Raw genomic sequence first — 12810 nt, 5'->3', positions numbered from 1 at the left:
AGGATATACAATGAAAAGCAGAAAGAATGGTTTGATTTGTTTTTCTGTATATACAATTCTTTAGAGAGAGCAGCCTGGTTTGGTGGGGATGACAGAGTAGGGAAAAGCTAGTACGTCTATTAGAACTTGTTTGTAAATTAAAATTGGCCGTGATTCTCAATTGGGAAGGCAATGTACCAGAGTCTAGGAGGGTTTGGGGGAAGGCTTCTGAAAACTACACACCTCCTCCAACCCTCTTATGAATCAGCATTTCTTCCACCCACAGCCACCTTTATTGAGGCAAATGGGGCATTCTTTTTTTTCCGTTCTGTTGGTTCAGAAAAAAGGGATGAGAAACAAACCACTTGAATAGAGAAATAAATCCATAAGCCATTAGTACTTTGCTCCATTACTGTAGTCTACCAGTGGAATTTGGCTTGAAGAATGGACTCCTCTGGCTGTAGACATGATCAAGCTGGATTCTTGTTGTAATCACCAACCTTTGGACATTCATGTTCATGGTGGCTTAGACTGGGAGTGTAAGTTAGGATTCAACACAACAGGCCTATCCCAGAAACTAACCTTATTAGTATCACACTTCCCTTCTAACAAGAGCATCACCTCCCCTCCTGCCTTGGGCATCTTCCTGCTGAAGTCAGTGCTGTGTTTTCAGGGAACTGAGGTCTAGACACTGAAGCAACCATTTAGGCTACAGAGCTTTTTGTTTTATTTTGTGACTCTATTGCAAAGTGCCATATAGCATAGTTACTTTCGAAAAAAGTGAATTAAAATAGTTTTGTGCGTGTGTGTGTATTCTTTAATCTAAAACATATCTCAGAGCAACTGTGGTCCCCTGGACTTTGCATAACTATAATCCCTGGTGTGGAATCAGTTCCAGACTTCATGTCACTGATAAATATGGTACCAGAACCAAAGCACCCCAAAAAAGGAATAATGATAATTATTTAGTTTAAAAGTATATATTATTGCAGGAATTAACATTATTTCTACTTTAATGTGAACAATTACCACATAAATATTGAAATCATCTAGGATCACTTTTCATTTTCAGAATTTCTCTTATACATTCTTATATTTTTAAGATGTTATTAAATCTTCAATATAATTTGTCTGTGAGAGCAAACTGAATAGCTGTAAAGCAAATTACTTTACATGCAGCTCTGTTCTCTGAGTGGATTAATTTTGTGAATACTTAATAATAAAATATTCTAAACACATATAAAAAATATAGAATACACCTATGTATCTTTGGATCAAATTCTATTAATGTAACATAGCCTGCACCATTAAATCCAACTAACTGTGAAAATTCATTTCTAATATCAATTCAATTTTCATTACAATAGTTAGAATGTTTTTGAACCCAAAGGGACAGATTGATGGCGATTATAACATATTTGTGGTTTGCACTTCAGTCTGTGTTACATTAAGTGAGTGAAATACGGAGGTATGCCAATATTTAGATAATCTGAGCAACATACACTATAAATCTAAAAACAGTCAGGCCAACCATTCCTTAATTCCACAACAGTTTTGAAAACTCTCTCGTGCCCAAAGATCTTTGCAACTGGCTAAATATTCACTTCACTAGGCCAATATAGATAGACTTTATAATTACTATATATCAAAATTTTTTTAATAAAATAAAAATTACTTAACCCTCATCTACTGGACTCCATCTATAAAAAATATAAAAAGCCTAGAATTTGTGTGCTTTGATTAAAATAGCACGTATATATAAAATCTTTAGAGAAAAGCTTTGATAGTCTGTACATTGCCTTAATTTGACCCTTATAATTCTCTGTATAAATTTTATTTTTAAAAATTTACTGAAGATTTTCTTTGAAGCTGGTAAAACTAGGCTTCTTCTTCTTCTTCTTCTTCGTCTTCTTTTTTTTAATAAGAAAACCCTCCAGGGTGAGGAGCAGGAAAATAATGCTATAGTAAGCGAGTCTCCTCAAATAAGTTGACTGAATTGGTCTTCCTAGTCTGTGGCAATATAGGGGACAGTCAGCCAGAGGGAAAATCAGCTCATGCCCTGGGAACCTTGCATTTCAATCCTTACGTATATGAAATAGAGAATCATAGAGAAATGGTATCTATACCACAGCCACCCCTTGTTAACCAGCACTAAGAGTTGGTAAGAGCCCAGAAATCACTAACTCTGTTTTCAAAAAAAATAAAGTCACTCCTTACCAGAAAGAAGCAAGCTGACTCCATAGAGAACTAAGCCGGCTAAAGAGTCCATGCTTCCCCAGATCTCTCCATCCAGTTTCCGCAGCTATGCATGAGGTACCAAGGATCCTTTCAAAAACCCAGAGGTTTGTGACTTTCCATTCGCACGTACCCCTAGGTCTTGTTTACAAGTTAGAGGCAAGAAGGAACAGCACAGAAGCTGGCTGTAACAGTCTCATTTCTGTCTGAGCGCAGGGAGTTTTAAGTTCCTTTTTCCTGTTTCCTTTGTAGATTAGGATGGGAAAGGCTGTATCTTAAAGGCATTTGGTATCAGCAGGGCTGGGGGCACTGCAAGCCCTATCCATCTTGCAATACATCAAAACACTTATCTGTTGCCGTTGCTTCTGCTGCTGTTTTCTGCTGCTGCTTTTGCTGCTGCTGTAGGGGTAGAGGAATTTTTGTTGGAAGTGTGGGTCCTGGTCAGCACTTTCAGAAACAATAGGAGTATCCTCTCATAGGTGGGAAACTGAGAATAACAAGCCCTCCACCTATGTATGGTATGCGGTGATGATGAGCCTTTCTCAGACCTTTAATGGCTCTCCCGCCTCCACTTGGGAACCCTCACAGAGGGGCCTTTGGGTGTGGGGAGCAGTTTTGGCTTTTGTTTTCTCATTTCAACTCACATGGTTTGAATTGGGAAAAGAAGTTTTCCATGATGAGAGAATGCAACCCAAGAGGCAATTAATTTAGATAATCACGGGTGAGGTCAATGTTCAATGTAGCCATATAGAGTCCAAAATTGTCAGCCTGTTTCTTTCACACAGATGGTTCATTCGTTGGCCAAGAGCCCAAAGATATCCACACTACTGGCTATAGCCTTAATTTTTATTAATAAATTCATCTGAATGTCATCTAATTTTTTTTTAAATTTGGCGTAGAAGGATTTCAGTAATGACAAGAGCTTCATGGTTTTTGGCCAAAGGTATTTCTGAAGTAAATTACATAGAAAATCTTAAAAATAATCTAAGGGAAAATGTGAGAGACTAGGTCAGGTTAAAAATACTTACAAGAGCAGGGAGAGTACATGGGCCAAAACAAAAACAGTCAACTGGAGTAACAATACCTAAAATGAGATCAGAGACCCAAAACTTATCCTGATGATAATTTCTCTGCAACATGAATTATGACTTTAGAATAGAGGGTAGAGACTATTAGATATCCTGCCTTAATATCTGAGGAAGGAATTGTTTGCTCCTCCTTTTCCTGCTCCTCACAGGAAAGGGTAGATGCTGCGTGGTCTTGCTTAATTTCTGTCCCAGGTTTTACCACATTGGCAGTGATCTTGAGAACCAGTTGATGTTTCCAGTCTGCTGAGGTAGAAAGCCCAGGCTCTGCCTTCAAGTAGATCTGGTTTAAATACTTGTTCAGCCGTATGTGTGACTTGAGACAAGTTACTTAATCTCTTTGAGCCTCAGTTTCAAAAGCTGTAAAATGGAAATAATACCTCCCTTTATGGAGCTTTTGTGAGGATTAAATGAGGTTAAAAAATACATAAAAATAACTGGCACTGTGCTTAGTTCATAGATAACTTTTATTAAATGTTAGTATGTTAATTCCCTTCCATTTTTCCATTTCTTCTCCGATTTAGGTTCCAAGAGCTTCAGCCAGGAAGCCATCTCTATTCTTATGAGATTAATTTTGGCATAGAAAAAAATGGTCTGGGAGTCCGGATTCTGGGTTCTAATTCTGTCTCTGTTATTATCTGTCTGGGAGGTCTTGGACAAGTCATTTCTCATCTCTAGGCCTCAACTGTAAAATGACGAATTTAATTCGGATGTGACTAGTTTCCCTTGTGGTTCTAACATCTCACATGTCTAAATGCCTAAATAAATTGTCCTACTCTCAATATCCCCAAGTTGCTTTTTGTGAGCTACATATTTCCGAGGTCGTTTCATCTGGACTGTTCAAGGAAGATGCTGGCTTTGTATATCTGCAATTGTGAAAGCCTGTGAGGATCACAAATGTGATCCTATTTTAAGACCACGGTGGCTGAAGTTTTGTGATGTCCACTGGCCCCAAGCCATACAGGGCAGCAATGGAAGGCCTTGGGAGTAAACAAACTCTGGGGTGCCAGCCTCCCCAGGCTGGTTCTCATTACCTGTGCAAGCTTCCTTTTTTTGTGTTTGATGGCCACACAAGGAAGTTGTCCTTGTTCACACCCCCTCCTGTTGGTTAGTTCTTGTGGACTGAAGGTGCTACTTTGCTTCCTTTTCTGGATTGTTATCTAGAAAAGCTGCTCAGTTTCATCCTTTCTCCCATTACCCAGAAAGATGACTTACCCCTATTCTATCTATCTTTACCCATAAATGTCACTCAGGTTCTTCTTCCCTCCATTATATAGAATGGGTGACTCCACTTCATTCTTCTCTCTGTAATTGAGAAAGGTTGTTTGATTTAATTTGTTTCTCCATTATCCAAAAGAACTACATAGTTTAATTTCTTCTTCCAGGATTCAGAAAGGTTACTCTATTTGCTCATTCCCAATGTTATATGGAGTAGGGATTCAGTTTAATAAATGCTGCTCGGTTCTCTGAACCCATGATTAAACAGCTAGTCAAAGAGATGAGCAATTTTTCTTTGGGATGTCTGGATCTTTAGCATGAGATCTAAATTCTAGGTGTAAAGTGAAGACAACTTGTGGTCAAAAGTGCCCAGACACTCTCTGCTCCAGCTTTCTGATACATGGATCTCAGAACATAGAAAACCAATCAAGGAACAATACGAGCATCACTGCATATTGGGATCAAAATGTCTGCAGGGCTGATTGGCAACAGGTTGGGAAGCTGCCAGACTAGATGGCATGCCAGGACTTCCAAGGGAAGGGAGAGGCCACTTCCATGTCTGGACAGGACTTGTCCCCAATACATAATGAATTAAGGAAATACCGCATACTGGGACATGGCCAAAACCCTCTTCTAGAAAGCTGGCTGTAGCCATCAATAAGACATGTCCTTCGCCCGAACAGCCTTGTTGGGGACTAGCTGAATCACCTGTCTACCCGTGGCTGTTCCATCACCTGGAAAAGTTGAATTTCAATTCTCTCATCCTTGCCTGCCTGACTCTTACGCATTCTCTAGGTTTCAGCCTCAGAAAGATCTTCCCTGACCACCAATCCAAGTTAGATCTCCCTGTTATTATCTCACAATACCCTGTTATTTTCTTTCATGGTACTAATCACCATTGGCAATCATATATTTGTATCTTTATCTTTTTAATGTCTACCCTACTGGACTGCAATCTCCATAATGCAAAGACCATATCTAACTTGTTCACCATTGAATTCCCAGGTCTTACATAAATACCTATTGAACTAATGAATGAAAATACTTCCATTGTTACTCATATACACATGTCATAGAAAGGGCTTTGGAGTCAAGCAGACCAAGAGTTCATCTGTTATAGCTGTAATTTACTCAGTATGGCCTGGGCAATTTATTTCATGTCTTTGAACCTCAGTTTTCTCATCTCTAAAATAGGGAAAAAATACTTTATTAGTGAGAAAATATATACACAGCATCTGGCACAAGATGCGTATTGACTACCTGCTTTCTATGGGTTCCTTCCCCATCCCCAATCACCACCACCACTAGACTGTTATATAGAACTATTTGCAATGAGGAAGCAAAGCCTCACCCAGGTTAAGTCACTTGCTCTGCTACAGGTAGCATAGGTAGTATTAGAATACTTGTCTCTTGGCCTCCAATTTTTGCAATTTCTAACATATGACACTTTTTTTTCATAGTTCACCTTTAGACCACATTGTGCAAAAAAGTAGGTAAAAAGAAATGTAGGAAATGTCACTAACACAATGTACACAGATCTTAGGAAAGTATTTGAAATTAAAGTTTGACAGGTAATGGCAAAGTTTGATGACCTTGAGAAATGCAGTCAATTCTTAAAGTGCTCCCAAAATATTAAGAGCTAATATCAGGATCTGAGGGTGCTCCACTCGCTCTCTCCAGGGTAGTGAAAGGGGGCTTCTTCATGAGTCAAGCTTATTCAACTCAATTTGATTTTTCTAGACACACTTATAACTGAACAAATATGAAAACCAAACCAAACCAACAAAACAAGCAAACAAACAAGGCACTTGGCGGGTACTTCATATTCTGTTCTCTGCTTTTTGCACTTAAAAAATGAAAAAGAAAATCTATAGACAACATTAAAAAAGTCTTTGAGACAGATTAGCAAAAATAACAATGGATAATAAAACAATGCATGTGAAGAGGTATGGCAAATAACTTACAAAATGCTACTACAAACTGGCATCACACATCTAGAGGTCAGTTTCATAAATATGTAGTAAAAGCCTATGTGCATATCCATTGGCCCAGAAAATGCGCTTTTGTGATACATCCCAAGCCAAAATCAAAGATGAGCCCCAAAATTTATCCATAAGGGAATTTATGGCAGCATTGTTGATATTAGCCAAAACTTGGAAACAATCTAAAAAGCCAACAAAATGGATTGTCTATGTCAATCATGGTGCACAACGGAATACCAGGCAAATGTTAAAATAATGTGATTGAAGCATACTGACATAGAAAGATGTCTGTGGGAAAGGAAAACAATTTGAACAGTATGAAATATATATATATGACAAATGTACACCAATATGTTAAAAATGATTATTTCTGGGTTTTTGGAAAACCAATAATTTTTATTTTCTTCTGTATTGTTTTCTATAATTTCAGCATTAAAAAAAATAATGACTGTGTATACATACACATTCATATACAAATATATTTAAAAAACCAAACCAGCTACCATCAAGTCAATTCCAACTCATGGCAAGCCCATGTGTTTCAGAATAGAACTGCATTCCATAGAACTTGCAGCGGTGCCTCTGGGTGGATTCAAACCACCAGACTTTTGGTTAATAGTCAAGTGCTTAACCATTTGAGCCACCAAGGGACTCACATAAATATATACACACTCATCTTTTTAAATGCTGTAATTCTAGAAAAGTATAAAGAGCACATATGTACAACTGAAGACTTCTAGGGGGAAGTCCTTGAGACAGTTGACTCAGAGCAGTAGTTTGTACAATAGAACACCCATTGGCAAATAAGAAACAATGCAAGTGAACCTCAGCCCATGGGGTGAGCAAACAGAATGGGGTGCCAACTGCCCGGGGTGTAGCCTTGGTATTCTGCCTTTTGCAGGGCCATGGCCAGTGAACCTCCAAAGCTATCACCTCTAGCTATCACATCTGGCCTCTAATGGAGTTTGGTGAGCTTTCTTTGTGAACCGCTGTACTTAACCACGCCTGGCATAAAAGGAAGGATCATCAAAAATTAAGTTCTGGCCTTCAGCCAGGACACCACAGTTCAAGGGGCAACACTCACTCAAGTGTGGAGACAATAGCTGTGGAAAATACCTGACCCTCTCTGAACCCCATTTACTCTGAACCCCCTCAGCTATTGCAACTTTTTTTTTTCTTTTTGACATCTAAGTGGCTAGTTGCTATAGGTGAGACACAGAAATAGGAGATGTGGTCTCTGGTTTGAAGCTCACAATTACATAATCGTGTGGAGGCAATGCATCAAAACAGGAAAAATTCAATAACAAAATCGGGCAATGGGTGATTAAATACTAAGGGGATAGTGCAGGCAGTAAATGTTTTAGTTGTCTTTGACTTCGGTATCCTTCAGACCATATAGCACCCATTCTCATGTCTTTTTTTCTTCTTCTGGCATATGTAGCATCTTTCCAGGCAGACTGTAAGCCCCGTAAGTCAGGATTCTGCATCTTAGATGATCCTGTGCTATTCTCTCACTAATCAGGACACCTCTGCAACCACTATGGGACCACATGACTACAGGCAGAATAGACCAGAAGGAGGAAAAAGGGCATTTTGGTCAAACACAATTTATAGTCTATTGCACACTGAAGAATGGTGGCAAAAATGACAAACAGCAAGCAGGAAAGAAGGTGGTGGCTCCCACAGTCCACCAGAGCCCTCGGTTCAGGACTCATCTTCTCATGGCCAGACAATTGCAAGTTTCCTTGCATCTCCAGTCTTAGTCGTTTTCAGTCCAGACTTCACGTTAGCCATAGGAATCCTTCAGGAATGCAAATCTGACGATGCTACCTCTCTGTCCATTTAAAATAATCTTGATATTATACTAGGCCTTTACAATCTACCTTACCTCTATTTAGTAGCGTTCTGTCCAGCAAACATCCCACTCACCCATACATCAGTTATTCAGGAATGTTTTGACAATCCATTGCCGTGGAGTCGATCACAACTCATGGCAACCCCATGAGTGTCAGAGTAGAACTATGCTTCATAGAATTTTCAGTGGCTGATTTGTTCAGAAGTAGATCACCAGGTCTTTTTTCTGAGGCACCTCTGGGTGGACTCGAACCACCAAGCTTTTGGTTAGCAGCCGAGCACGTTAACTGTTTTCACCACCCAGAGACTCCTAAATGCTTGCAGTTCCCTAAAGAGTCTGTACTCTTGCTCACTGTTGAACTTTTATTTAAATATTCTTCTCACCTTATGGAATTCCTGTTTCCATTCCTTCTCTCAACTTCCTTCCCCCCACCTCAGGGCTGCGGGTGGCGGGGGTGGAGGGAACAACTACAAAGTATTAAAATAAGAAAAAAGAAAAAGAAAATCTTAATCATCCTTCAAATTACAGTTCAAATGTCACCTCCTTTCCTCTTCCTGTAGGCAGCTACTGATTCCTAACAAACAAAACACCCCATGGGTTAGTGGCTTAAAACAACAAACATTTATGTAGTTCAAGGTTTTGTGGGTCAACATTTAGGGCTCATCTAATAGTTCTGACTTCAGCTGGGCTCCATCATCCATCTGCAGTCACATACAGGTTATTAAGATGGATCAAGGGAGCCCTGGTGGCACAGTGGTTAAGCACTCGGCTGCTAACCGAAAGGTCAGCAGTTCAAATCCATCAGGGAGAAAGATGCGGTAGTCTGCTTCCATAAAGATTTACAGCCTTGGAAACCCAATAGGGCAGTTCTACTCTGTCCTACAGGGTGACTATGTGTCAGAATTGACTCAGTGGCAATGGGTAAATATGGATCAACTTCAGGCAACAGAGTTGACTGAGGAGGTCTCTTGTCCTTCAACAAGTTAGCCTGGCTTGTTAATATGTTGTTGTTTGTGGCCTCGAGTCAATTTTGACTCATAGAGACCCTATAGAACAGATAGAACTGCCCCCTTAGGGTTTCCTAGGCTGTAATCTTTATGGGAGCAGATCTCCAGGTCTTTTCTCCCCCACTGCAGCTGGTAGGTTTGAATTGCCAGCCTTTCAGTTAGCAGTAGAGTGCTTAACGGTTGTGCCACAAGGGCAGGCTAAGAAATGTAACAGTGAGTGGAAATATGCAAGTGCTCTTGAGGGCTTAGAATTGGCACACCGTTTCTCCTGCCACATTCTGTTGACCAAATCTAAGGTGGAAAAATAGGTTCCATCTCTTGTTATGAAGAGTTACAAAGTCATAATGAAAAGGAAAGACTTTAAAAATTGAAGAATTTTGGTCATTTTTTAAAAAGTCAAGTTTATTGATATGATTTATACACAGTAAAATTTACCTTTTTTAGTGTACAGTTCTATGACTTCTGACAAACGCCATTTCTTATAATCACCACTCCAGTTAAGATATAGAACATTCCTGTCACCTTAAGACTTCCCTTGGGCCCCTCTGTAGTAAATCTCCTCCTATTCCAATTTGTTTATCTATTTGCTAGTTTGTTTATCTACTCACTTTTGGGGTTGTTTCCAGATTTTAGCGATTATGAATAAAGTCATTTTGCATACAGATTTTTTTGTAAGAACATATGTTTTCATTTTGCTTGGGTAAGTAGGTGGGACTGGGATTGGGGTATCATATTGTAAGTGTACGTTTAACTTTATAGGAAACTGTTAAACTGTTTCCATTGTGGCTGTCCCATTTTGCATTCGCATCAACAACATATGAGAGTTCCAGTTGCCCTACATCCTTACCAGCACTTGGTATTGTCAGGTTGTTTTTCTTTTTTTGGTTTTTAGTCATTCTAATAGGTATATAGAGATATCTTACTGTGGTTTTAATTTGCATGTCTCTAATGACTAACAATGTTGAGTACCTTTTCATGTGTTTATTTTCCATCTGTATATCTTCTTTCGTAAAGTGTTCAAATTGTTTGCTCATTTTTTGTTTGTTTTCTTATTGTTGAGTACTGAAAGTCTTTTACATATTCTTGTCAAATATATGACTTGGAAATACTTCCTCCCAGTCTGTGCCAATCTGTGGCTTGTATTTCCATTCTCTTAACATTCTTTTGCAGAGCAAAAAAATTTTATTTGGAAGAAGTCCAATTTATTTTTACTAAAGGTGCAAAGGTCATCATTGTATGGGTTTGATTTCTGAACTCTCCAGTGTGTTCAATTTATCTATGTGTTTATTCTTTTGACAACATTACACTGTATTGTCTTGATCACTATAGCTCTATAGGAAGCTTCGAAATCAGGTAGCATGAGACTTCCAACTTTGTTCTTCTATTTCATAATTGTTTTAGTTATTCTAGTTCCTTTGCATCTTTCTGCTTGCTTTGGATTTAATTTTCTCTTTATTTTATATTTTCTTAAGGTAGAAACTTATAATATTTGAGGTCTTTCTTCTGTTTTAATATAAGCACTTCATGCTATAAATTTCCCTCTAAGCACTGCTCTAGCAGCATACTGTAAATTTTGATATGCTTAATTTTTATTTTCATTTAGTTTAAAATATTTCATAGTTATCAAAAAGTGAGCAAAGGACATGAACAGACACTTGACCAAAGAAGACATTCAGGTGGCCAACAAATACATGAAAAGATGCTCACGATCATTAGCCATTAACCAAAAACCCACTGCTGTCAAGTCAATTCCAACTCACAGCGACCCTATAGCCATTGTTGTTGTTGTTGTTAGGTGCCATCGAGTTGGTTCTGACTCATAGCGACCCTATGTACAACAAAATGAAACACTGCCTGGTCCTGTGCCATCCTCACAATCATTGCTATGTGTGAGCCTATTGTTGCAGTCACTGTATCAGTCTATCTCATAGAGGGTCTATAGCTATAGCCATTAGGGAGATGTAAATCAAAACTACAATGAGATACCATCTCTCCCCTGCAAAAATGGCAATGATCCAGAAAACAACAAATGCTGGTGAGGTTGTGGGGGGATTGGAACTCTTATACATTGCTGGTAGGATTGTAAAATGGTACAACCACTATGGAAAACAGTATTGCGCTTCCTCAAAAAGCTAGAAGTAGAAATATCTTATGATCCAGTAATCCCACTCCTAGGTACATATCCTAGAGATATAAGAACAGTGACACAAATAGACATATGTACCCCTATGTTCACTGCAGCATTATTCACAATAGCAAAAAGATGGAAACAATCGAAGTGCTCATCAGCGGATGAATGGATAAACAAATTGTGGTATATACATACAATGGAATACTATGCAACTATAAAAAATAATGAGGAGTTGGTAAAACATCTTATAACATGGGTGAATCTGAAGGACATTATGCTGAGTGAAGTAAGTCAATTGCAAACAGACAAATATCGTATGGTCTCACTTTTATAAAATGTCAAAAACAAGAATATGCAGAAAACATCATTCTTTGATGGTTACGAGGGATGGGAGAGAGGGGGAATCACTTTCTAGATAGTAGACATTTGTTGTTTTGGTGGATGGGAAAGGGAATGTGCTATATGGCTGAAGTCTGCACAACTTGTCCAAGGTAAATTAAGACAAAAAGAAATATGCAAGAATAAGGGACAATTGCAGTAAATGCTGTAACATATAATTTTGCAACAATGATAACAACTAAAAAGTTATGTGTGTGGTTACACAGGTAGATATGTATGCATATATGTGTATAGGAAGATGCATGTGAGTATATCAGTGTGTGTGTATAGGTGTATCTGTAGGCATATGGATACACATGTTTAGGAGCACTGCATACATATTCATATATATAATAAACCACATAGGGGGCACAGTTACGGATACTTCCTAGACATAAATAAACATCTTACAGGATTGGTTTACTAAGTTTGAAGACTTGAGACCATAGTCTCGTGGGACAACTTGATCAACTGGCATAACATAGTTTATAAAGATAATGTTTTATATTCTAGTTTGATGAGTAGTGTCTGGGGTCTTAAAAGTTTGCAAGTGGCCATCTAAGATACAACTATTAGTCTCTTCTCACCTGGAACAAAAGAGAATGAAAGATACCAAAGACTCAAAGAGGAAACTAGTCAACAGGACTAATAGCCCACATGAACCACGGCCTCATCCAACCTGAGACCAGAAGAACTAGATGGTGCCTGGCTACCACTACCAACCATTCTGACCAGGGACACAATAGAAGGTCCCAGATAGAAATGGAGAAAAATATAGAACAAAACTCAAATTCCTGCAATGACATTTTTTAACGAGATGGAGAAACAAATCACCAGCTTCATATGGAAAGGGAAGAGGCCCCAGACAAGTAAAGCATTACTGAAAAAGAAGAACAAAGTGCGAGCCCTCACACTATGTGATTTTAGAATCTATTATACC

The 12810-nt window shown here is 38.6% G+C and overlaps 1 protein-coding gene across 4 annotated transcripts in view; it reads right to left on the bottom strand.

Moving 5' to 3' along the window:
* Positions 1–2426, bottom strand: part of TEK (TEK receptor tyrosine kinase) — a 108182-nt gene extending 105756 nt beyond the window's left edge. For all 4 annotated transcript variants that reach the window (XM_023741850.1, XM_023741851.1, XM_023741852.1 and 1 more), the window contains exon 1: positions 2197–2426. In XM_023741850.1, coding sequence (XP_023597618.1) covers positions 2197–2248 — 52 coding nt within the window. In that variant the 5' untranslated portion in view covers positions 2249–2426. The remainder of the gene's footprint in view (positions 1–2196) is intronic.
* Positions 2427–12810: the final 10384 nt, after the last annotated feature.

The sequence above is a fragment of the Trichechus manatus genome, unplaced genomic scaffold, assembly GCF_000243295.1.
Source record: "Trichechus manatus latirostris isolate Lorelei unplaced genomic scaffold, TriManLat1.0 scaffold00192, whole genome shotgun sequence".
Lineage (NCBI taxonomy): Eukaryota > Metazoa > Chordata > Mammalia > Sirenia > Trichechidae > Trichechus > Trichechus manatus.
Note: the sequence above shows the minus strand (reverse complement) of the source record. Positions and strands in the feature narration are given on the sequence as shown.